This window comes from Hemiscyllium ocellatum, chromosome 16 (assembly GCF_020745735.1).
Source record: "Hemiscyllium ocellatum isolate sHemOce1 chromosome 16, sHemOce1.pat.X.cur, whole genome shotgun sequence".
Taxonomy (NCBI): domain Eukaryota; kingdom Metazoa; phylum Chordata; class Chondrichthyes; order Orectolobiformes; family Hemiscylliidae; genus Hemiscyllium; species Hemiscyllium ocellatum.
The window spans coordinates 56,853,683-56,880,773 of record NC_083416.1 but is presented as its reverse complement, the minus strand read 5'-3'; the positions used below and the strand labels follow the sequence as shown (position 1 = coordinate 56,880,773).

General features: G+C 40.0%; 1 protein-coding gene across 4 annotated transcripts in view; it reads left to right on the top strand.

The window, feature by feature from the left end:
* The first annotated feature begins 916 nt into the window (after nucleotides 1-916).
* LOC132823438 (rap guanine nucleotide exchange factor 6-like) overlaps nucleotides 917-27,091 on the top strand; it is a 397,644-nt gene continuing 371,469 nt past the window's right edge. For all 4 annotated transcript variants that reach the window (XM_060837290.1, XM_060837289.1, XM_060837288.1 and 1 more), the window contains exon 1: nucleotides 917-1,435. In XM_060837290.1, coding sequence (XP_060693273.1) covers nucleotides 1,367-1,435 — 69 coding nt within the window. In that variant the 5' untranslated portion in view covers nucleotides 917-1,366. The remainder of the gene's footprint in view (nucleotides 1,436-27,091) is intronic.

Sequence of the window (27,091 nt, the reverse complement as noted above, 5' to 3'; positions counted from 1 at the left end):
GAAGAAATCCTTAATCCCCAAGATCCTAAAAATAATCTAATGAATACGAAAAGCTGACACCATCAGCACTCATTAATCTCTTCTGTAATTCTCAATTTGCTCCAGTGTTTTATGTGTGTGAGTTATGACAAATCTGTTTTCTTGGGCGGTAATTATTCACACTGAGTAGCCATTAAGTCTATATGTTCCTCGGGTTTTTTTTTGGGGGGGGAAGAAATTCTTTGCCAGTTTTCTTCATCGGCGCAAATCAAAATAGGTCAGGCTTTCAAATCGAAATGCAAACGCTTCAGTTTAAGTAATAACCATGCACGCCACATTGATGCGATCTTCAGTTCACGGACTGTTTGTATGAATTTATAGCTTACCACTTTCTGGACCACACGCTGATGTTTAACTTTGCAGCACCGCCGCATCGATGTGGAAGCCACTTTCTGAAATGAGCTCAAAAGGTGTTGCATCTGAAAGTTTTAACTGTCAGAACCAGCCCTTTCGTGAGAGTTTGCAAGGTTCGGCCTGTCTGAAAAAGTGCTGTGAGAGCACAAGTTTTTTTTTGGGGGGGGGAATGGAAGGAGGTGTAAATAAAACACTGGTGTTACAGGATATTAATTAATGAATTGCAACAAAGCATGTTTTGACTACACTGTTGTCCCAAGGATTCTCGCGAGAGGCGTAGCCCATTTTTTTGGCTAGCTGAAATCTGCTTTGGATAGGGGGGAGGTGAACAAAAAAAAGGAAGCACAGCTGGGAATTTGTAGCCCAGCCTACATTGGGTGCAGAGGCAGCCCTGTGCAGTGAGCTGGGTGAAGTTTGCAGGAATGTTGCTGATGGCGCCGCCTCTTGCAGGTTGATTGACAGCGGCGCTGGCACCCGGAGCGCGCGCGCGGCCAGTCGCCTCTTTTTTTTTGTCAAAGTTGGCAGTTGGTGTTTGACGGAGAAATCATGGAGGAAGAGTAACTGAAACAGCCCTGAATCCAAACCCACACCGTGACTCCTACCAAACTATGGGGCTCGGCGTCTTTCTGTACGTGTGAGGAGAGGGGAAAAGTCTTTTTTTTTGGAAGGGGGTAAAGTTATCTTGCACAATTACTTGGACCTCCCCGTAACGCGGGGATTTGTTCTCAGGACACTTGAAGGGGAGGGTGGGTTTTAAATCTTAAAAAAAAGGTGCATTTTTATTTTAATTTGGGTGATGGAGGGAGTCGGTGTGGAGATGTGCAGGGGCCGAAGTGTGCAGCTTTCCCTCAGCGTTTGAGCGACTACCTCGAGGATATTTAATAACCGTTTTACCTTGAAGCGTCTGGATTCCCGGATCTCCACTGGGAGATTTGTTGCTTCGGCTGAGACTTTCTTCAACTCCTGAGGAATAATGACTTCCTACGTGGACCAGCTTTTCAAACAGGTCTTGATGAAGAAGCCTTCGGAAAGAAGCCAGCAGGTAATTTATGTTGTTCCGTGTTTGTCAGGGGGTAACCCCCCTCTTTCTTTTGGCTGAGCCAATTTTTCTTTGCTCCTGGCAGGAGCTCCCCTTTTGGGCAACACACGCCGCCTGTTTTAAAGTCAGCGTGCCTCCGCCTTTTTAAAATGTGCCGACAGTATCGCCCGCCCGCCCGCCACGAGTTGGGATGGGAAAAGATTTAGTCATCAGAACATGAAAATTCTCGAATGCAGCCCCGAAAGCTGCTCACGTCGATTGGACGTAATGTTTCACCCCCCCCCCCCCCAATCAAAAAAAAACTACACGGAATTTTATCATGTACAATCACCATCCAGACGGGGAAAAAAAATCTAGCCAGGCAGTGGAAATTTTCAGGGAAGTGTCATCTGTTTCTTGCACGATCCAATAATTTACAAACCTGCAGGATTCAGGAGCTTTGCTATAAAAAAAACCCAGAAGGTTACAAAGAACTTCTTAGACACTGGAAGCACTGGGAATGTTGTGGGGTAAATGGGTGGCTAGGTGTGAGGAGTTTCTTCTTCCCGAGTGGAAGTTATTTTCAATGTACGTGTTACAAACTTCCCACGTTACTGATTTTATGACTTCGTGAACATTACTTGCAAGAAAATAAATTGCCTCATGTAGATGGGAGGTGGATGATTTGTTTTTACTCTCCTTTTTCTGTAACCGATGGTTTGGTGGTGTAGTTAACTTTTTTCCCGAGAAGTATTGTAATTCTTGGATAATCTGGAATGAAATCATTAAGGCCCATCGTTATAATACATCAGTAGATTCTTGTGTTATTTTTCGAAGATCGAGTCTGCAGAGCAAATAAACGGCATTTCATTATAAATTGCAAAGATGTTCATTTCTTAAGTAAAAGTCTATCTGGCAAAATAAGCTTAATGGCGTCCTTCTGTGCGGTATTCTAAAAATGTGTTACTCTGTCGCAATATGCTGATACAGAGGTACAAAGGTTTCTGAGAGTAAAGGTGATGTACATTATGAATATTCTACTGGTCATTAAAATGACACTGACATGTTCAGATTTACACAACATCTGGCAATAAAATTACCCTTTGCTCCTCCAAAAGGGTGACTGTTAGTCAGAATTTTTAAAAATGATTTTAAGTGAGCATATTAAGAATTCACAAGCTACATTTTTATTTCTAACATGATGACATCAAATTAAATAACAATATTATACTAGTTAATTTCTGGAAAACTGTTGAGCAGCTATTAGCGAGGATAGTCTGAAATAAAGTGTGCAGTATCTACAATCTGATAAAATTAGTTGACATTCATTTTAAATGATTCTGGTACTGTTCTTGACTATTTTCAGTTTTTACAATAAATACTGGTCAACATAGTATCTTTGCAATGTGACTATTTGTTTGTTGTAAACTTGATGCTCTTGTTAAAATTGTGCTCCAACCATACCATTCCTCAATTCTTGTGGGAAAGTTAAATATTTGATTTGACAGGTGAGTTATTCAAAAGTACCCTGCTTTGATGTCCGAAGCTTTCTAACCTCAAATTTTGAATTCTTCAAGACACTTATAATAGTTTGGGATGTGCTGATGGGAGGTAGCTGGTTTCCATCAGGTGGGAAATATGTGAAACTGATCCTTGAGCTGGAAATACACAACTGTAATGTAGTGCTTTTGTTGCAGAGGCTTCCTGATCTTAGATTAATTTGGAAGTGTATTATACAGGCTAAAAGAATGTTATGGTTTTATGGTGAGCAACCTAAAAATGCACAATGTTATTTAAGCAGGATTTATTTATTGTGTAATTGTACACACCAAGATCATATGTTCAGAAATTCTTGCTGATTAAAATGTGCTGCATATTTTCTTACTTAACTAAAATTTAATTTTTTTTTCAATTTTTAGAAAAAAGCAACATTTTCTCTTTCAGTCCTCAAGGTGATCGTTTGTGCTCGGTTGTATTTCAACATGTACAGGCTAGTCAATTATATAGACACCAGACCTGATCTGTTCCTATGCTTCCTCTGACATGTATGCCTCCTTCAGGTTTGTTTATTGATGTAATGATGAAATACAAGTTGATGCTGATTAAGCAAAGTAGGTGTGGCAGCACCTTGCCTTCAATTTGTTTAGGTTGTATGTAACACTTGTCGGGTGTGTAGCAGGTCTCATCGTTACCTGAAATGCATTTTTCACAGAGAGACCGGTAGCATAGTCTGAATTTGAAGAACAACATTCTGAAGCATATCGCTAAAGTTTGGTTTCTTTGTCGTGACCCCTTAAGATCTTGATTTGGAGATGCCAGTGTTGGACTGGGGTGTACAAAGTTGAAAATCACATAGCACCAAGTTATAGTCCAACAGTTTTAATTGGAAGCACTAGCTTTTGGACCGCTGCTCGTTCATCAGGTGGTTGTGGAGTACGCAGTTGCAAAGCACAGAATTTATAGCACATTGTAAACTTTTGCTGTAAATTCTGTGCCTTACAATTGTGTACTCCACAACCACCTGTTGGAGGTGCGGCGCTCCGAAAGCTAGTGCTTCCAATTAAAACTATTGGACTATAACCTGGTGTTGTGATTTTTAACCTTAAGATCTTGTATGTTTCAATCAGGTCACCTTTTGCTCTTCTAAGTCTTGCAAATACAGGCCAAGCCCAACCATTCTTTCTTCGAGACAACCTTTAGGTCCCTTATAAATCTTTTCCCTCTCACCTTAAACCTATGCCGCTTAATTTTGGACTCCCCTATCCTGGAAAAAAAAGAGCTTGGCTATTCACTGTATCCAGGCTTCTCATGCGTTTATAACCTCTATAAAGTCACCCCTCAGCCTCTGATACTCCAAGGAAAATAACCCCAGCCTGTTCAGCCTCTCCCGATAGCTCAAACTCTCCAATCCCATCCTTGTAAATGTTTTCTGCATCCTTTCAAATTTAACATCTTTTTCCTATAGCAGGGAGAACAGAATTGAATGCATTGGTTAAGCCACTTTTGGAACAATGTCCTGTACAGCCATGACATGACATCCTAACTCGTATACTCAAAGCCCTGACCACTGCTGAAGCTGCACCCTAAAATTGTGTGACTCATACACAAAGACACCTCGATCCCTCGGTATTTAGATGATTTTTATTCTTCCTGCAAAAATGAAAGTTGATTCACAAAACCACGAGTTGATTCCAGCTGCAATACATACACACACACACACACACACACACACTGATCTGGACGATACAACTGGGTCAGTTGGCGTTGATATGGTTCCCAATGTAGCCCAATCCATGCTTTTGTGTTATCTGCAGGAGATCTAGGCCCAAATCCCTGTGGATAATTCGTCTTAATAGTACTGTTCCCTACTACCACTAATTTCTTTTGACCACTTGACTTGAATTGCTTTTCCCTATTATGGTGCCATAATGAATTGCTACACGTCCCATTCCTATCTAAATATGCTGAAAGAACCTCAAACCTGTTGCTGAAGTTTCTTTGCTCCTGCCCTTTGGGTTCCCTTACCTATCTCATTTGCAGTCAGACCCTCTATTTTTTGACCACTGAGAAAATCAAAATACTCAATCATAAGCGGCGTGACTTCTACAAATGAAGTGTGTAAGAAATTCTCCTCCCCTCATGTCTTAGTGTTTGTAGCTCAATCTCCAGCTCATAAACTCTTGAATTGAAACCTGCACTGATACCCAGGAGATCGCATGTTCTGTAATTATAACACATTACCTGCTCTGCCATCTTGAAAGTGTTTCATTAGCTACTTAATTAAGTTATTGAATTATTGATTTTTCACTTTTTGATGTTAACCATGTCATCAGTTCCTGTCTTGTCCTAACCTTAGGAAATGAATTGACCTGAAACACTTGAATCAACATCCTACTCAGGTGATAAGATATTTAAGCATTGTAAAATTTCAACACAATCCATGCACTAATACTTAAAATATTTTACTGGTAGAGCAGGATTTTTCTTGATATTAAAAATAAAATGATGAGAGTGCTTTCCAGTCATAGATGTACAGCATGGAAACAGACCATGCTGACAAATATTCCAACCCAATCTATTCCCACCTGCCAGCACCCAGCCCATATCCCTCCAAACACTTCCTATTCATATACCCATCCAAATGCCTTTTAGATGTTTCAATTGTACCAGCCTCCACCACTTCCTCTGGCAGCTCATTCCATACACTACCAGCCTCTGTGTGAAAAAGTTGCTCCTTGGGTCTCTTTTTATATCTTTTCCCCTCTCATCCTAAACCTATGCCCTCTAGTTCTGGGCTCCCTGACCCCAGGGAAAAGACTTTGTCTATTTATCCTATCCATGCCTCTCACGATTTTGTAAACCTCTATAAAGGTTACCCGTCAACCTCTGACGCTCCAGGGAAAACAGACTCAACCTGTTCAGCGTCTCCCTGTAGCACAAATCCTCCAACCCTGGTAACATCCTTGGAAATCTTCTCTGAATGCTTTCAAGTTTCACAACATCTTTCCGATAGGAAGGAGACCAGAAATGCACACAATATTCCAACAGTGGCCTAACCAATGTCCTGTACAGCTGCAATGTGACCTTCCAACTCCTGTACTCAATACTCTGACCAATAAAGGAAAGCATACCAAACGCCGCCTTCACTATCCTATCTACCTGCGACTCCACTTTCAAGGAGCTGTGAACCTGCACTCCAAGGTCTCTTTGTTCAGCAACACTCCCTTGGACCTTACCATTCAGTATATAAGTTCTGCTAAGATTTGCTTTCTTAAAATGCAGCACCTCGCATTTCCCTGAATTAAACTCCATCTGCCACCTCTCAGCACATTGGCCCATCTGGTCAAGATCCAGAAGGAATCTGAGGTAACCTCCTTCACTGTCCACTACACCTCCAATTTTGGTGTCATCTGCAAACTTACTAATGATACCTCTTATGCTCGCATCCCAATCATTTATGAAAATGACAACAAGTAGAGGACCCAGCACCGATCCTTGTGGCACTTCCCTGGTCACAGGCCTCCAGTCTGAAAAACAATCCTGCACCACCACCCTCTGTCTTCTACCTTTGAGCCAGTTCTGTATCCAAATGGCTAGTTCTCCCTGTATTCCGTGAGATCTAATCTTGCTAACCAGTCTTCTTTGTTACTTCTTAACTACGTCATACTTCTTATAATTATCCTGATTTGAAAGTGATGCGGAAAATACCCATTAGTTGATTATTTAACTGCTATCCTCTGATATCACACTTGGATTTCACTTCAGTGAGGATTGTGATTTTACCAGTGCAGTTCTTGCAATGATCACATTTACCTTTTCAGCTGTAGATGAAACTGAGGGAGATATGGACAATCAAGTTAATCTGATGAGAACTCATTGATGCAATATTGAAAACTTATGTTGCTGTTTTGGAAAATTTCAATTGTGGAAATTCTGATTACTGATCAGAAAGTATTAATTTATAATGTCTTTCATTTGCCATTGTCAAACAATGGTTAAGCAAGTGGTTAAGCAACCTGTTGCAATTCCAAAGCCCCTCCCCCAAGTCCCTCCTCTTTACCTTTTATCTTAGCCTGCTTGGCACACCTTTCTCATTCCTGAAGAAGGGCTCATGCCCGAAACGTCGATTCTCCTGCTCCTTGGATGCGCCTGACCTGCTGCGCTTTTCCAGCAACACATTTTCAGCACTGGTTAAGCAAGTGTTTATTTTAACAACTAATTATATGTCAAATCATCTGTTTTCAGTGTTGGTTTGCAATATCTTTATGGAGTTGAAGAACAACTAACAATCTGAATCCTTCTCTCATCCTTTCATACGTTGTCAGTATTGATGGGCAAGGTTTGCAGTTGATTTTTTAAAAAAACTGTCATCAAAAGCAGCACTATTTACAGCAGTCCAAATTGAATATTGATGGAAGGAGAACATTTCTTTGTCTCACATTCTTTTCATGATGGACACTTTCATAACTTTGCAGTTGATGCAATGACAACATTGCTAACATTTTAAGTAAGTGTTTTTTAAACAGGCATTCAATCTGACTGCTTTAGGTTCAGCTACTCTAAAACAGAGGTGCTGGTGTGTTTCAAAATATTTGTTTCATTATATTTCAATCTACTTCACTGGCAGTAAATTAATGGACTGTCTTACTTTTTCCCTATGATCATGTTGCTTGAATGACATTTTTTTCTTTGCTTTATTTCATACAATGTATACATGTGCCCTTGTTGACTAAAAGTAGTTAGACCTTTATCCCTGTGAAGCTTTTACTGAGTATTCTGGTGGTTAAACGTGACTTTTTTAAATATTAGAATAATTTATATGCTTTTGGAGAATAGAGAACATTGGCATAGGACTGATGTTGGATCCTCTGGTTTGTTAGATGAGTGATAGGCCAGCACTTAAGTGATGGGCTGGAACTTGAATTAGTGATCGTTTAATCATATGATGATTGCAGAATCAACCTTATGAATGCTTTTGCTTTAAATATTTGTCTTCCTCCAAATCTAAATAGATTTAAAAATAGAACACTTTAGATCACAATGTTAAGAACATAAAAAATGTTACTGAGCTCTTCTGTAAAATCTACAGCATTTATCAAGTATTGTTTTCTGAAGGCCAAGATAAAGTATTCTGCTGCTGTTTTATCTCTTGTGTTCCTTCCACCCAACGAATCAGACTAGGCAGTCATTTCTGTGGGTGCACCACCTCACACTCATTATTTTGTATGTGTGGGCTTAGATAAAGACAATTTAAACTGTATTTACACTGCTGAATCATTCTACATTTTTTTACTGTTTTTTGAAAATTATAATGAGCTTCTGATAATTGCACTTATTTGGTGCAAGTCTAACTGACACTATGCTGTCAATTGTCTAATTTACACTGTCTTTCGTGTCAAGAATCTGTGATTCAGAGATTTACTCTGTCAGATGCAATTGACATAGATTTTATCCAGTTATTTGTAACTGTTTCTCAGGGTTAACTGGAAAGAAATGTATTGTGAAGTGATTTCAAGACTATAATATTGTGCTTATAAAAGACAGGCCATTTCCCATTTAAATTATATTTCAGAGATGAATGGAATTTGGATTCCGTCACTGAATTTCTTCTAAGCACCTTGTTAAAAAAGGCAGTCATTCAAAATTTAGTGAAATTTCTGTCATGTTGCTTTCAGGGCTTTCCCAGACTTGTGCCATGTAGGATTCCAGTGTCATTGGAATTTGTTTTCAAATCCTACTGATGAAGCTTAGCATTCATTTGCTCACTTTGTCTGTCTCTCTCTCTGTCTCTCCTTTCCTCTTTTGCCTTGTCTCTCTTTTTTCATGCACTCTCTCTTTCTCTCCTCCATTCTCTCGTACTTGCTCTGTGCCAGCCTGTTTGTCACCCTGCCTTGTTCTCTGCCTGCCTCACTCTTGCTCGCTCGCTCTCATCATCTGCCTGTCCCTTGCGTGTTCTCTCTCTCTCTCTCTCTCTCTCTCTCTCTCTCTCATATATCTTTATCTGATTTGTCAAGATAATGATATGAGGCGGACAGATTTGTGTTGTCTGCATGTGCTAACACCATTCCATTAATTGTTGTTCGTTATTTTACTATTGAATTGTCACATGCATTTTGAATGTGACAGCTTAAGACACCGCAGTGTGTACCTCTGTTTATAATTCATATTTTCTACCATAAATAGCAGCCTTTTCTGTGGACTTGTTAGCAATTCAATTAACATTTCTATAATGGTAATTCAGGTTAAAAACACTGTTAGATTTATTGCCTTTTTAAAATCCTTTTTCCATCTCTATCTCTGCACACATTATATATACTGTTCTATATTTTAATGCATTCCTCCTGTTTGAAGAGTCGATTTAACTTGCAACTGTTTTGATGTGTTTGGCCAGCTGACTAAAGTCAGTAAAATACGTTTTCTGCGAAAATGCACAAATACAGCCAATTTCTACTCAAAGAAAAATGCATCTTGGACATAATCTCACATTCAGCATGCCCTGTTACTCCCAAATGTGGAACTTGAATCCACTGTGATCAGTATCGTTAGTTAACTTGTTGTTTTCACCTGGTGTGTCCATAATTCAATTGCTTTGAGAAATACTTTGGAAATAGTTACAAGTATATTTTATCACATTAGGAAGCATGATGTAATTTAGTTTTGGAGAAGGGTCTTCCTATTAACACTCCTTTTATTAAAGCAAAACAATTTGTTCGTACTAAGTCCACAGATCTGGGAGAAAACTGACTTGGTGGTGTTAATGAATTAATTGAACTTGATAGTTGACAACTGCTGGGAGTACCTGTGATTGTATGATAAACCTCTCCATGCTGGTTACTGTATTTCCTAATTCAGCTATATGCTGTGCCTATCTACAGATACCTGAAGGTAGCAGGGCAGGTAGATAAAATAACTAAGAAGTCACGTAGGTCAGTTCCATTTATTAGTTGAGGCCTCGAATACAAGAACAAGGTGGTCATGCTATTAACTGTATAAAGTGCTGGTTAGGCCACAACAAAGTACGTGTGTTGTTCTTGTTACCATGTTATAGGAAGGATGCGCAGAGGATATTTTGCAGCATCTGCTTGGGCTGGAATATCTGAACTGTGAGAAAAGATTTTGAAAGGCTGGACTTGTATTCTTTGGAGCAGCAAAGGTTAAGATGGGTTCCAGTAGGTCTGAGGGTCGTGGATAGGAAGGCATGTTTCCTAGTAGAGGAGTCGGTAGTCAGGAGGCATAGATTTAAAAGAAAAAGTAGAGAGCGAAGAGCAGAGTTGAGGAGAGATGTTTAATCCTGGAGGGTGATGGGAGTCTGAAGCTCACTAACTGAAAGAGTAGTTGTCAGATTGTCCTAATTTTAAGAGTATTTAGATATTCACTTGAGTTGCCTTGAACCAAGAGCTGTAAAATAAGAGTAGTGTAGTCAGATCTTTAACTGGTACAGACCTGTTGGGTTAAATGGCTTCTAGTGTGCCAACATCTCAGTCTGAGACCAAATAGTCTGATTCTCCTCCTCTCTGGTATGTATCTAGTTCAGAATGCAAAAGTCTTTTGGCTTTGTTCTAGTCAGTTGCCAAGTGACTTGTCTTGCGGTGATCTCGTAACAAATGAGGTTTTGTTTTAAATTATTTCAAACATTTTAAAAGAAAATTAGTCATAGGATGTGGGCATTACTACTGGCTGGATTAACGTTTATTGTCCATCCTGAGTTTGTCTTGAGAAGGTGGTGAAGCTTAATCACAGGAATGCATGTTAGGAGCAAATACCTAACTGGTAAGTCCACTGAATGTCATCTGGTAAACATGGAGTTAGAATGCCTAATCTCAAACATCGCAGTCAAAGAAAGGAAATTACGTATTGTACTTAGTGCTCAAATGTGGCAATTTGTTTGGCATTTTAAGTTTTTTTTTTGGAATTTTATATTCAAATGTTGTACTGAGCAAAATTGTTGAGAGTGCTAGAAGAAAATTGGAAATTAAAAAACTTGATTTTTTTTGTGGAATGTCTCATAGCTTTATATACATGAGGCTGCTGCTGATGGATGGTAAAGTTTAGGCTGAAATATTATAACTATTATATTGTCATTACTGCTCAGTAACATAGCACAATGTTATTTGATCCCATATGGCATTCCTTCTTGGACAAATTTAGAAAAACTCTCTCCTCAGAACTGAACCCCTCACTTGTCTCCCACTCTTCAATTATTTCTGTCTGTCTTTCGCTCTGTCTCTCTGTTCCTCGTTGTTTTAATCCTTTTTCTCACAAAATAGTATTTTAATTGTATGTTTTTGCAACATAAATATACTGCTCATTTAATTACACCAGAGAATTTAGAAAAAACTCCAAACGCAGGATTTTAAGTAATGCATAACTTGGTACTCATGCAGCAGGAAAGTTGGAAAGTTTTTTCAGCTAACTTGAGCTATTAAGTTATGTAGTCTTAATGTAAAGATGGGACCAAAGAGGATGACTGAGGCCAGGATTTGGAGAGAAGGCTGAGACTTTGGTCGTGCAAAAATGCTAAAAAGAAAATTCAAAAGGTTGCTAGACAGCTTTTTTTCTTTAGTACTCCTGGTGCCAGCCTGTCTCCTAAAGCATCCATCTCATTGATCTGAAAATTAGCATAATCTTGCGTCATTGAATTATATATCTCACAGTCGCATTTGACCTTCAAGTTGCACGAGAAAACTTGTCTTGGTATGGTAGTATTCAACTTTCATTTTCAAACTTCCAAAAATATATGTGGGCCTTTACAATCCATGGCTAATGATATTATTGAAAACTCTTGAGGTGAGGCTCAGCAACAACAAAATTCATGATGCTTCCTGTATTTTAGTGAAAGATGCATTTTGTGTATTGCAGCAAAGCTGTTGATGTTTGAACAGATTAGTGAGGGTAAGGATAGTACTGTCTTAAAATTAACAAGGTGTCCAAATCTGCAATTGTTTCATGAAGTGACTGTGATTCTGTTTCTTTGTGCTTGGGTATGAGGTGACCCTGCAAACTCTGACACACAGTCAAACCCTTTCCCACCTTTGGCAACATTCTTGTCGCCTCTGCCAGCCATCTCTTCGTTTCTCTGAAAATAAGGGGGATTTGGCACGGTTGAATCATCATGGCTTCAACTTTAGGATTTAACTATCTCACTCTTCTATACCACGTCCTACATATAACCAAAGATTCATATGGAGGAAAAAGAAATAGAATTGCAAAGCCAGTCTGTCCAACACTTCCACATTTTCTATCCCATTTTGCTATTTTAGAACAATCTAATCAAACACAATTAATGTAAAAAGCCTCCAAGGGACACCATAATGAAACTTGAATTCCAAAGGAAACTAATCAAACTTGAATCCCCACCGTTTCTAAGCTAGCAGGGTGGCCTTCCGCAAGTTAAGAGTGTTGAATTTGAGCTGCTATCATGGTATTTCTGAGCAAATTTGCATCTAACACATGGACCTTTTTCCCCTGGAAGAGAAAATCTTTTCAAAATGATTGTGAAGCATTTAAAAAAAAAAACAAAGTAGTCTTTTTGCTTCAGTGGCGTCTAATCAACAATGATTTATGACACAACTATTTTCAAATATGCCATGGAGCTTAAACTTGGATACTTTAGTGGGTTTGTCGGAAATTCGGGTGTTTCCATCACCACAATTACTCCACTATGTTTGGAGCACATCACACTTAAGGTATGCGCAGGGGTGTCAAACTGTGGGCAATCTTGACACTTTTATAGCAGCTTTATTGTCCACTCGTGATTTAGGAATGTGAGAGACTATTGAATAGATCAACAATTGCTTGTGTTTGTGATACTGAACGAGCCCTGGATTAAACTGTGCTTCTCGAATGCATCCCTTCCTGTAGGCCATTGAAACTACCATCAATGGTTCAGTCCTTGGGCAACCTTCCTTTAAAAATACCAGATTATTGCAATTTCTGATCGAAGTATATAAAATGTATGATGTGGATAGTCCAGAGTCTTATTCCTAGGGTGGAGATGTCAAGTGCTAGGGTCATTGGTTTAAAGTGCGAGGGGAAAAGTTTTCTTATAGGAGATGTGAGGAAATTGAATGTATTGCCGGGTGAGGTTGAAGAAGCAGTTAAATGAGCAAAGTTTAACTGACATTTAGAGAGAGATATTAACAGACAGGCTATAAAAGGGGATATGGACCATGTGCAGGCAGATGGGAATAGTTTAGAATCGCATCATAGTTGACACATATATGGTGGGCTGAAGGCCCTGTTGCTCTGCTTTATTGTATGTCCTATGAGCTGATTTTATGAAGTCCAGTGAGATGATCTTATCTATATATTTACTCAAAAGATTACAGGTATTCATTTTGGCATGTTGGAGGAAAACTGATGGTAACGAGCACAGCATGTACTTTTCTGAAGAAGAGTCAATACTAGATGTGAAACATTTAACTCTGTCTCTGCACAAATGCTGCCAGACCTGCTGAATTTCTCCAGCATTCTTTGTACAAGTGCACAATATACATTGAAATTCTCCATCTGGAGTGACTTGGAAACTCCACTAATAAGTGAGCTGGTCAAGCCTTAAAGGACATACTTCCTAGACTGGACCTGTGGCAGTGATGAGTGAACCAACAAGGGGGGCGGGGGGGGAGAAGCATTCTTGATTTGCTTGTCACTGGTTTGCCTGGTGCAGGTGTATTTGCCCTTGATACTATTGGCAGGAATGACCACTGCACAATCCTTGTGAGGCAAAGTCTCATTTTCACATTGGGGATATCCTTCATCATGCTGTGCAGCACTTCCACCTTGCTTAGTGGGGTAGATTTCAAACAGTTGAAAATGTGTTGCTGGTTAAAGCGCAGCAGGTTAGGCAGCATCCAAGGAACAGGAAATTCGACGTTTCGGGCATAAGCCCTTCATCAGGAATGAGGAGAGAATGCCAGGCAGGCTAAGATAAAAGGTAGGGAGGAGGGACTTGGGGGAGGGGCGATGGAGATGTGATAGGTGGAAGGAGTTCAAGGTGAGAGTGATAGGCCGGAGTGGGGTGGGGGCGGAGAGGTCAGGAAAAAGATTGCAGGTTAGGAGGGCGGTGCTGAGTTGAGGGAACCGACTGAGACAAGATGGGGGGAGGGGAAATGAGGAAACTGGAGAAATCTGAGTTCATTCCTGTGGTTGGAGGGTTCCCAGGCGGAAGATGAGGCGCTCCTCCTCCAGCTGTCGTGTTGTTATGTTCTGCCGGTGGAGGAGTCCAAGGACCTGCATGTCCTCGGTGGAGTGGGAGGGAGAGTTAAAGTGTTGAGCCACGGGGTGGTTGAGTTGGTTGGTCCGGGCGTCCCAGAGGTGTTCTCTGAAGCGTTCTGCAAGTAAGCGGCCCGTCTCCGAAATATAGAGGAGGGCACATCGGGTGCAGCGGATGCAATAGATGATGTGTGTGGAGGTACAGGTGAACTTGTGGCGGATATGGAAGGATCCCTTGGGGCCTTGGAGGGAAGTGAGGGAGGAGGTGTGGGTGCAAGTTTTACATTTCCTGTGGTTGCAGGGAAAGGTGCCGGGAGTGGAGGTTGGGTTGGTGGGGGGTGTGGACCTGACGAGGGAGTCACGAAGGGAGTGGTCTTTGCGGAACGCTGATAGGGGAGGGGAGGGAAATATATCCCTGGTGGTGGGGTCCGTTTGGAGGTGGCGGAAATGACGGCGGATGATACGTTGTATACGGAGGTTGGTGGGGTGGTGGGTGAGAACCAGTGGGGTTCTGTCTTGGTGGCGATTGGAGGAGCGGAGCTCAAGGGCGGAGGAGCGGGAAGTGGAGGAGATGCGGTGGAGGGCATCATCGATCACGTCTGGGGGGAATCTGCGGTCCTTGAAGAAGGAGGCCATCTGGGCTGTGTGGTGTTGGAACTGGTCCTCCTGGGAGCTGCGGTGTTGGAACTGGTCCTCCTGGGAGCACACACATCATCTATTGCATCCGCTGCACCTGATGATGGCCTCCTCTATATTTCGGAGACGGGCCGCTTACTTGCAGAACGCTTCAGAGAACACCTCTGGGACGCCCGGACCAACCAACCCAACCACCCCGTGGCTCAACACTTTAACTCTCCCTCCCAGTCCACCGAGGACATGCAGGTCCTTGGACTCCTCCACCGGCAGCACATAACAACACTACGGCTGGAGGAGGAGCGCCTCATCTTCCGCCTGGGAACCCTCCAACCACAAGGAATGAACTCAGATTTCTCCAGTTTCCACATTTCCCCTCCCCCCACCTTGTCTCAGTCGGTTTCCTCAACTCAGCACCGCCCTCCTAACCTGCAATCTTCTTCCTGACCTCTCTGCCCCCACCCCACTCCGGCCTATCACCCTCACCTTGACCTCCTTCCACCTATCACATCTCCATCGCCCCTCCCCCAAGTCCCTCCTCCCTACCTTTTATCTTAGCCTGCCTGGCACACTCTCCTCATTCCTGATGAAGGGCTTATGCCCGAAACGTCGAATTTCCTGTTCCTTGGATGCTGCCTTTAACTGTGCTGTGCTTTAACCAGCAACACATTTTCAGCTGTGATCTCCAGCATCTGCAGACCTCATTTTTTACCCGTAGATTTCAAACAGACCTAGCAACTCATGACTGACACCTATGAGATGCTGTGGGCTAACTGCAGTACCAGAAATGTACTCATTCAAAATTTGCTACCATTACCACCAAGTTAGGGAATCAATCCTGGTTTACTTAAGAATACAGGAGGGCAAGTCAGAGCACCATCTAAAAAGGAGCTTACTTTAAATAGCTTAACCTGGTAAAACTATAACATATGAACAGCATAAGCAGCAAGTGATAGATGTAAGTACAGCAAACACTTAATTACCCAGTACCTATGGGACCGGAGTGTGCTGCTTGAACAGTATTCCAGTTGATGAAGAAATCCACATAATCAATATTAAAAAAAAACATTAAGTTATAGAAAGCTAATGCAAGCGGTATACACATCACTGTTATACTTTATTACAGCAAAATCACTTAAATAATAAAGCGATTTTGCCTCAAATAAAACTTAGCAGAGAGCCTTCTCTCTTGCACACTCAACTGACTACTTTAACATTGTGGCGATTATGATAATACAGTAAACTTGTGTTATTTCATGAATATAATTTTTGCTGGTTTATGGTTTTGTGGCTTTCATGGTTTCTACTTCCACCACAGAGCGAGAGAGAGAGAGGTTGAGAATTAGTCTAGGACAGAGATAAATGGAACATTTCGATCTGCAACTTCTATCAAAGTCAGATTCCATTCTGACTTGGAAATATATTGCTGTTCCTCCTCTGCTCCTCTCCATTCCTACTAACGCTGGGTGTTGCAATTCATTAAGACAATTCACCGTTGCCTTCTCAAGGACAATTGGGGATGGGCAACAAATACTAGCCTTGCCGGTAATGCTCACATAGAAATTTGTCCTTTTCTGGTAGAAAGGGCCTTGTGAAGTTTGCTTAAACAATGTACTCCAGTCCTGCAGTGGAACTAAAGCTTAAGCAGCTTGGGAGTTAGAGGTGATAATACCGACAAATTTAGTGTAACTTTTCCCCATGTGTCCTTTTGAATGCTTGTGTATAGAAAGAAACAATGGAGGCGTTGGAGTGCATCCAACTAAGAATAGCACTAGCAACTCCAAATGAACTAGAAGTTTTGAAACCAAGGTATTGAATATCAATACTTTCTACAGAGTATGAATTCTGAATCTTTTAAAATGGCAATACTTTGAAGTTGCATTTCATTTTTTTACCATAAGAAAATATTAATTTTTAATTGACATTTTAATTTATATGCATTCCCTTTAGATTCATCTTTGCTTGAAAGCCACCGAGATCAAACATTGCATGGATATTTGTAATTCATGTCTAGCTAAGCAACATGTTCTGCAGACTAATGACATGTAGAAAATTGTTCTTTCTGTGCAGGCACTTGCTTTATGGTGTATTATAGGTTGACTATCCACATGCAGGTGAAAAAAAATATAGTGAAGATAACCAATACTGTATGTCTGCTTTTTGTTCTAGCCACAATTTTGGGTTGTTTCAGCAGTGCTAACTCTAAGTTTCTCTTTGAGTAACAGCTGTACTAAGTAACTGAAAGAAGGGACCTCTGTACAGTTTTTATTTTATTTCTGAACATAATTGACTGTCAGAATGAGTATTTATACCCATGCTAAATCCCAATAAAGACGAATTGTAGGAGTCCAACTGGGTAGGGTGATTTGATGGTGCAGAATTTCCTGCCCAATCATATCATTGTTTATTTTGAATATATTTATTCCCCTTTTAAAACATGTTCTTGCAAAATGTTTTCATTTTGGATTAATTTACAAATTGATAACTCTTGTGAATAGCCCTGCTAGTTACATCCTAATTTTTGATTTTGTGCAGTTGTAATGGAGTTCTTTGGAACTTGATAACAACAATTTAGGCCATGCTTTTAGGATACCTCTAAGCAAAGTTTATTTATAGACTCTGCATAATGGTAAGGCTAAAAGAGCACCATGCTCTGTGCTGCACAGGATCCAACCTCTTAGCAGAGTACCAGCAGGTGATTTGAGGTCACTCTTTCGTCACAGCTTACATCAGAGGTTAATTTATATCTCTACAATAATTGTGTGAAGAAGTGTGCCGAATTTTATTTTTACTTCCAATGCTTTTAGCTTTGATAACTACCCAAATCTTTGTAAAATATTGTATAGTGTGAGAGAGCAGGTGGTCTCTCAAATTGATGATATCACCATCCTCTAGTAGCTGTGTCAGACAGCCTTTGCCTTTATATGCATTGGTCCTCCACCTGGGCACAAGTCTCCCACTGACCCCTCTCAGCTACATAAGTATCTGCAGCTCTTTCCTACAATAAGACTTCACCCTGATTCATAACCATGCTCTTGGAGTGGCATAGACTGCTTGATTGGTTGAAATAGATGTTAATAGTGACAGCATGAAGTGACTGGGAGTTGATGTAGATACATGGGGAAGCTGCTTGAGTCCAAACTGGTGTCCAGATGGAAGCCCTGCAAAAGCCAGATGTAAGCGGTGTTTACCAACTCGAGCTCTCCTGATACAGAATGTCTGCCGACCATTGTTGGCTGAGTCCTTTTGTGGTCCACTCCTGAATGTTCCTAACCTTTTGTAAGGTCGATTTCTACCAATTTTGTTTATACTGTTAATTTGGGTGCCTTTCAGGTAGTGTTTGCTGTGTCCAGCGCACTTGCAAAGATGTACGCAGTAGATGGAACTTTAGGGGAGGTTTTGTGAGTCAACCTTCTCGTGTTTTTAAATGGCAGTTTTTTTTAGCTCATTGATTTTGGGAACACATTACTGTATACAGGTATCACTCAGGGTGTCTAATGTTTGTACGTTTTCTCATCAAATCAGCTTCTGTTCATTGTGAAGAAGTACAATTTTGCATTTTTATATAAAGTCATTGAAGACTTCAGAATAACAAATACCTGACAGTGAATGAAATGCTTCTGAAGCATAGTCACTGAAGTGTGTTTGATGATGTCTGCAAAGGACAATTTCATAAACAACACTGAGTCAAATAAATGTATACTTTGCTTTTTGGAGTGATTGTTAAGTTTGATTTCTATGATGAATAAAGAATTAAAATTTTTGATAAGTACACAGATTCTTAGTGGTAGCAGAACATAATTGAGAGAATGGTTAATAAAGAATACAGGATATTGGGCTTCATAAATAATATAATTATGTATAAAAGACATTTTTAGAAGGATGTGAGAGTCCTTGAGACAATGCAGAAGTGATTCATGAAAAAGTTTCTAGGAGTGAGGGATTTTAATTATAGGTTGGAGAAGGTGGTATATTTCTCCTTGAACAAAGGTTGAGGCAGAATTTGATTGTCTTTTAAAAACAAGGAGCAGGAGTAGGCAATTTGGCCCCATGAGTCTGCTGTGCCATTTAATACAATCATGATTGATCTCATCTTGGCCTCAACACTCCTGCCTGTTCTCCATAATGCTGCAATCCATTCCTAATCAAAAATCTGTCTATTTGCTCCTTAACTTTTACTCAATGTCCCAGCATCCACAAAACTCTCCGAGGTGGTGAATTCCACAGATTCATGTGCCTTTGAGAGAAGTAACTTCTCCTCATCTCAGTTCTAAATCAAATACCCTTTATCCTAAAACTATGACCTTTAAGATGACCCCACGTCATCTCTCTAGGTCTATTTTGTCAATCTTCATTTTGCGTGTTATATGACTCAATTAGATCTCCTGTCATTCTCTCTCAATAAGACAACACCCTAATCTCTGAATCAATTTACTGAACCTGTATGAACTGTCTCCAATGCAACTACATCCCTCAAGTAAGGAGAGCAAAATTGTAGCAATACTCCAGTTGTGGTCTCATTAATGCCTTGTATAATTGCAGCAATACTTCCTTTTTATGCTCTTCCTTTGGCAATAAATGCCCAACTTCCATTTGCCTACCTCACAAATAGCTGTAACTTCATGCTAGTTTTTTGTGATTCATCCATGAGGACATCCAGGTCTTACTGCACCAAAACAATCTTTGCAGCTTCTCTACATTTAGGTATTCTTTCACTTTTCTACATTAACTGTCATCTGCCAAATTTCGGCCCATTCAGCTAACCTATCCATAAATTCCATTTGCAAATTTCTTATTTTTTTAATTGCAGTTTGCTCTTACACCAATTTTGGTGTCATCTGCAAATTTGACTATAGTACTTCCTATTCTACATTCCGTCTGTATAGATTATAAATAGTTGGGGCTTGAGGATTGACCTTGTCGCATCCCATTAGTTACATCTTTTCAACCAGAAATAGGTCCATTTATCCTGACTTTTTTTTGGTTAGCCAAAGTAGACAATTAAAAAGCTGTTCCCTCTGCTGATGGGACGAGTTTTGGGCTAGAGGTGCAGGGGAGAAGCGAGGATGAACATTTTTGATGCAGTGATTGGTATAGACTGAAACTCTGCTCATGAGTGTTGTGGAAGCAGCTAAGGTCACAGTTTAAAAAGAAGATTGGTAGGTATTTGAGGGAAACAAATTTGCAGGGCTACTAGGATGCAGCAGGGGACCAGGACTAATTGGATTGCTGTGCAGAAAGCCAGCATGGACTGTGAGCCAAATGGCCTTATTCCATACTGTATGACTCTGCTGTAACAACTATGCCTGTTTTTTCTGACAACAGCTGTTGATTCAATTCTGAACATTTTGTACAATGCTGAAAACCTGTTTTCCTTTCCTTCCATGTCTAATACTCCATCACCCTTTCATTATTTAATCTCTCCTGTCTTCCAACCCCTCAGACATTTCCTCTTTGCTCTCCCAGCCTCATGCTTAAAATCTGTTACATCTCTAACGATTTTACAGTTGTGATCTAACCTGAAGTGTTAACTTGATTTATGATCACAAATGCTGCCTGACTTGAGTGTTTTCAGCATTTGTTGCTTTTTTTTATCCAACATTTGATGTGTTATTCAGCATGGTTTGATTTTTGTCTCCCACACCAACAAAGCAAGAATATATATTGTTGGGATTATACGTGTTTTAATGTTAATCATGTGTTTTAAAAAGTCATTAACTGAGTTAGATTGTAGCTTTTCAGTTTAAAAAAAATGTGCTGATAACTGCTGAACAAGATTTGATTGCAGACTTAACGTTGATTTGTTTTTGTACTGTGGTATTTCATAAGTGTTGGGCCACAACTTAATTGAAGAGATTATGTTCAAATTATTAACCTATCAACAGATAATTGCATATTATTAATTTATAATGTTGCAAGTAAAAGGTATTTATGCAGATAGGTCTTGCCATTCTGAGATTCTAGAAAGAAAAAAAATTAGTTTCACACTGCTTCTAATGACGATCCTTTTAAGTCCTCCTGTGAGGTTTTGATATGCACGGGTCAGGATGGCATTGGGATTGGCAGTGATCTGCCCCTCCCTTCATACCTTACTCGGCTGAGAGTCACACATAAAGAAGTGGTATTTGAATGGAATGTGTTCAGATGATCTGAAATCAAATGTGCAGAAGTTTGTTTTGGAGTGTTCAGCTCTTGATTCACTTTTTAAAAATTCTGTGGTTAGTTTTTTTTATGGATGCTGAGGTAACTGCATCATGTTATGATGCCCTCAACCCTGTCGAGCTGCAGAAAATGTGGATGGATCCTTAAATGTAATTTTCATTTTATATAAATTTGACAAACAATGCTTGCCTCTAAATAAAGCTGAAATGCATTTAGCCTGAATCTCTACTGTGCCATTCAGTCCTTTCTTAGAGAAACTTGCTGTCTTTCAGCTTGGCTTTGGCAAAGAGTGGGGAACAACACACCTTTGTCTATTTTTCAGTTGTGATGGTGTGTGGCAAAGAAAGTACCAAAACATTTATTACTATAATGCTTCCTTTAAGGAAGGGACAAGCCTCTTAGTTGAAGAAGGCTTTTAAAATTCTTTCTGCTGGTTAATCTTGGACTATTCAATCGCATGTACTGAATAAAATTGATTGAAGAGTCTAGATGCAATAATTTAACCAATTGGCTTTAAATTGACTCATAATTTGTAGGGAATGAAATTTATATTTTTAAGTTTATCTGCTGCAACAGATTTCTCCTGTCCATACATCTTTCATACGCATGTGGAAAAGTCGATTTTGGGAACAAATGTCTAGTCACAAATTAGAGGGTCAATTTTAATATTGTCACAGAGTTGACATCCACCCTTTCTCATCAGCTTCCTAACTAACTGTTTATGGTAGTTCTCTAGCTGGTTGCTAGGATGGAGACTATTATTGCCAAACATGCTCCCAAAATGAGTGGAATAGAAGTACTTTTATGATTGCACATACAATGTATAGGTTTGCACCAGCTTGTGGGTGTTCGACTTCAAAAAAGGGCAGACAAAAGTTAGAATGCGTTTAGACTTTTTGGACAAAAACGAGTCAATTTTGAAATGAGATTCATTATTACTCCGGTATACGTGGTAATCTCTAACTAGGATCTTTGGTTTGATAGACTATACTTGGTTCAGCTTAGGGCTTGGAGGTGCACAAAAATGAACATAGGCAAAAGTAAGGACTGCAAATGCTGAAAACCAGAGTTTAGATGAGAGTGGTGCTGGAAAGGCACAGCAGGTCAGGCACATCCGAGGAGCAGATACACAGCACAGAAACAGACCCTATGGTCCAACTTGTCCATGTCAACTAGATTTCCTAAATTAATCCATTCCCATTTTCCAGCACTTGGCTCATATCCTTCTAAACCCTTCCTATTCACATACTGATCCAGACGTCTTTTAAATGTTGTAACTGTACCAGCCTTCACCACTTCCTCTGGCAGCTCATTCCCCACACGCAGGACTCTCTGCATGACAAAGTTGCTCCTTAGGTCTCTTTTTATATCTTTCTGCTCTCCCCTTAAACCTACGACTTCTGGTTCTGGACTCCCCTATCCCGGGAAAAGACCTTGCCTAGTTACCCTATCTATGCCCCTCATCATTTTATAAATCTATAATGTCACTCCTCAGCCCTTGATGTTCCAGGAAAAGCAGTCTGAGTCTATTCAGCCTCTTCCCTTAGCTCAAACATTCCAACCCTGGCAACATTCTTGTAAATCTTTTCTGAACCCTTACAAGGTTTATAACATCCTTCCTAAGGAGGGAGACCAGAATTGCATGCAATACATGATATTAAGCTCATTCATTTTGCTGTAATTAGTTAGAATATTTAACTTCTGGCCTTCCTTTGGTACAAGTCTTAAATCCATTGTTACTGATGAAATCAATTACTCATTTTATACTCCTCAACACAGTTCATAATTTTGAAAATCTTTTAGATTCACCCATAACCTTCTCTGTACCATTAAGCAAAATATCTAATTTTAGCCTTTATTTACAACTCTTAATTGCTCCAATACATTATACTGACACTTTACTGTAAACTGTTTTTGGTTTTTAACATTCACATAATGGGTGCTAAGAATAGAATGCTGAAAAAGTATCATTGTCTAACTGATGTCAAAACTTACACGATCTCAAAGGTGTCCACAAGAAGTGCAGGTTAGGTGGATTGGCCAAACTGAATTGCCTGTTAAATACAGGGATGTGGCAGGTTAGATGGATTAGCCATGGGAAGTGTAGGATTATAGAGATAGCGTAGGGGTGTGAATATGGGTGGGATGCTTTTCAGAGGGTCGGTGTGGACTTGATGGGCCAAACAGCCTGCTTCCACACTGTAGGGATTCTGTGATCTCATTGTTTTATTGATGCAGTTGCTAACTATGTATAAAATTTGAAATATATATCTTCACTTTTGAATCAATTTAGGTGACAATCACAAGTACAACTCTCAAAATCAGAAATATTAGTATCCTTAAATATAACGCACAATTATCCCAACAGCATAGAACTACACAGAATTTACAGCACAGAAGGCCATTCAGCCCATCTTATAATATGCAGTTTATCATATTTCAGGCTACAAATGAACACATCAAATGCTGCCTGGTCGTTGCTTGGATTATTCCCTGTGCCTTTCTAAAGAAAGAAAAATTATCATCCTGTTGGGCTATGATTGTCATTCTCAATTTGGTGCTTCTTTGGATGTCTCTGCCCAGGTGGCCAACGCAACGAGCCCTGCCTGCACACTAACCAAAATTTCAAAATTATATTTATCCACATTAGTTGATCCTTATTTTCATTCTCTGATATCTTCTTTGATTTATCATCCATGAACACCTCCCAGTTGTGGTTGTCGCAACCAAGGATTTCATTTTTACCACTACTGTGTCACTGATTAGACTGTAATTGATTTGAATACGTTGAGGTGGTGAACAAAGACCGATCTGTTCTGGATAGAGGAGTGAAAGAGGATTAAGGCAAACCTTCCAGGGGGTGGTGAGAGGAGAAAGTTGAATATTACAGTTTTGACCAGTGTAGCAGATGACACTGACTGTACAGTAAACTTTGTATCAACTGGCACCTATGGGACCAGGAATGTACCGGTTAATCAACTATTCCAGTTTATCAAGATGTCTATATAATCAATGTAGAGACAGACATGAAGTAATAGAAATGTAATACATGGATAGACGCATCACTGTTATACTTTATTTACAACATAAATGGCTTAAATAATAACTTAGAGACATACAGTTGTACAGCACAGAGATAGACTCTCTGATTCATCTTGTCCATGCTGACCAGATGTCCTAAATTAATCTAGTCTCATTTGGCCCATATCCCTCTAAATCCTTCCTATTCATATATCCATCCAGATGCCTTTTAAATGTTGTAATTGTACCAGCCTCCACCGTTTCCTCTGGCAGTCCATTCCATTCGCACCACCCTCTGCGTGAAAACGTTGTCCCTTAGATCTCTTTTAAATCTTTTCCCCCTCACTGTAAACTTATGCCTGCTGGTTTTGGACTTCCCTATCTTGAGGAAAATACCCTAACTATTCACCCTATCCTTGCCTCTCATGATTTCGTAAACCTCTATAAGGTGACCCCTTAGCTTCAGACACTCCAGGCAAAAATAGCCCCAGCCTCTTCAGCCCCTCCCTACAGCTCAAACCTTCCAATCTTTTCTGAACCCTTTCAAATTTAACAACATCTTACTTATAGCAAGGAGATCTTTCAAATAAAACTTTGTGGCAGAGAGCCCTCTCGCTTCCACCCTCAACTGACTACTTGGACATTGTGTAGATTGTGATAATTACAGCAAACTTCTAGTATTTCAGTTAAGTAAGTTTTTTGCTAGTCTATCAAGTGTGCTGGTTCACCAAGTGCTGGTTAAAATAAAGTTGGTTGTATTTGACTGAAGCAGGGATCATGCTGCCCCGAAACATGTTCAGTCTTGTGGATATTGTGCTACTTGAAGACATTTTCTAATCAATCTGTGCAGAGATGTTGTTACATGCCTCTGGAGCAGGTGGGGCATGAGCCCAGGCCTTGCTCAGAGCTAGGGATATGAGCTCACTGTGCTATTCGTTTGGTTGCTAGATTTGCCAGGACTAATCCTGAAGTTAATGTCAGTAGGGCGTTATTTTGCATTTTTCTTTATGGCCAAAATAACCTGAAAACGTTTTAAATAAACATTTGTTTTTAATATTAAGTTGTGAACTGCTGATTGCTTGAGTTCCAAAGTCAGACAAAGGGCTAAACTATACAGCAGGACGAGTCATAAGTGATAGCACAGTGTATTTACTGTACAGTTGGGATCACTTCGCAAGCAACAGCAGGACCTTGCTGATTTACTCCCCCATCAAAGAAATCCATAGCACATTAAAGGTGATTCTGATATCCTAACCAAGCGCACCTGATGTTAATTGTGGCCTCTGCATTCATCAGTGTCAAGTGGATCTCTTGTGGTACAGTAATAATATCTCTACTGAAACTGAGAGACTCCACTCCCACCTATTTCAGAGGGGTGTAATAACAGGTTGATTAGAAAAGATCATCAGTGTCAATTAGTTTTACAATGACTCAACCATCAGGTGGGGTAGTAGTGGATTTGTTGCTTGCCATGACCTAGAGTATAAATGACAGCATGATATCTGGATTTATTTTCCAGATGCTGTGCTTTTCCTGATCTGCAGGAAAACTTGTAGAGACTCTTTGTGGGGAACTTGTAGAGACTCTTTGATTTATTGTTTGGCAATAACTTGCGCAGTTTCACTTCTACCAGTCTATATTTAGGTTCAACAATAAAATGTAGAACAGTATAAACATGTCACCTTCAGTTGTCTATGCAATCAGTAACTTGGAGTACAAAGTTCATTTAGGAGGCTACACAAGGGGAAAGAAAATGCAACAGCATTCAAGAAGCTTGTAATCAAGCTTTGTGAGCTTTCTTACTCATTGTTTCACGTGACTGTATGAAGACAGGATATGAGGTTCATATGTAGAATGCCAAAGAAAGAGATTGAAAAGCTTGTCAAAACTGTTATAATTATACACTAGTTGAAGTCTGGCATGCATTTCAACATGGCATTTGTGAACATCAGTTAGTAAAAAGACTGAGATGTTTCTATGAGGAAATTTAATGTGATTTGAAAAATGCAGTGGTTTTCAAAATAAGAACTAAAGCCTTGTGTTCCTTCAAAATGTGCAATAATTTACAGCGTTTCATTTGCGTGCTGGATGAACAAATTTATATTCAACAATAGAAACCAATTTATTTTAAAGTTCATGAGAAGATCTCTTAAATTTTTAACTGTTTATAATAATTATGCTTGAGAATTAACAAATTAATCTTAATTTTCTGAGGAGAAATTTAACTTCATCTTCTCACTCCGTATCCTTTGGATGAGGGACTGTAGCCCAAACGTTTATTCCAGGGTTTCGTGTGCAGAACGGAGAGAAATCCCAGCTCTGTGAACATGCTGCTTCAGAAAAGTGGAGGAGGTGGCAGGTTTTCTGATTTTTGAGGCAGGCTGGGGAGAAAGTCTGCCTTGCATCTCTATCTTTGGGATCAAAGATTTGTCAACTTAAAACATCCTCCTGAGCTCATCCTTTCATTCCTCTCCCACTCTATGCATCATCCAAATCAATGCAGACCACCTTATTTTCTTAAGATGCTCCATGGTCCATTGCATCTCCTATGGCTCCAACCATTCTCTTGACATTTCATAGCCCCTATGCCAACTCCTATCCAGCTACTCGCCACCTCTTTGCCTTTCCCTCTCCATATTAATTCATCAAGTATCCACATGGACAAACTTCAGGAGGCATACTGATCTGAAATACAGTTGTGCCATGTTCGTAGGATTTTTTTTAAACCCACACTGATACAGAACATTCAGCACAATGACGCTCCTTCAACTGATCCTTTATGCAAATAAAATAAAAGAATCATTTAATTTATCAATACAACCATTTCTGTTCGATAGTCATTTGAATATTTTATCGCGTGATTACTTGATCAGCACTTCATTTCCTAAACTATAATTTTCACACGCACAGATATTGCTGAGAAAGGTCAACACGTCTGGCAGTATCTGTGGAGAGAAATCTGAATTAATGCACCAGATCGGGTGACCCTTCCTTAGAGGGAGGTCCTCAGGTTCACTGGATCCATGGGGGCAGAGGGAGAGGGGTGTGGGTGAGGGTGATGGTCATGGTGCTGTAATTGCTGGCCCATAACTAAACAGGACCATGACCATTGAACTATAAAATGTAAATGCTACAAGAGTAGATCTGAGGTTC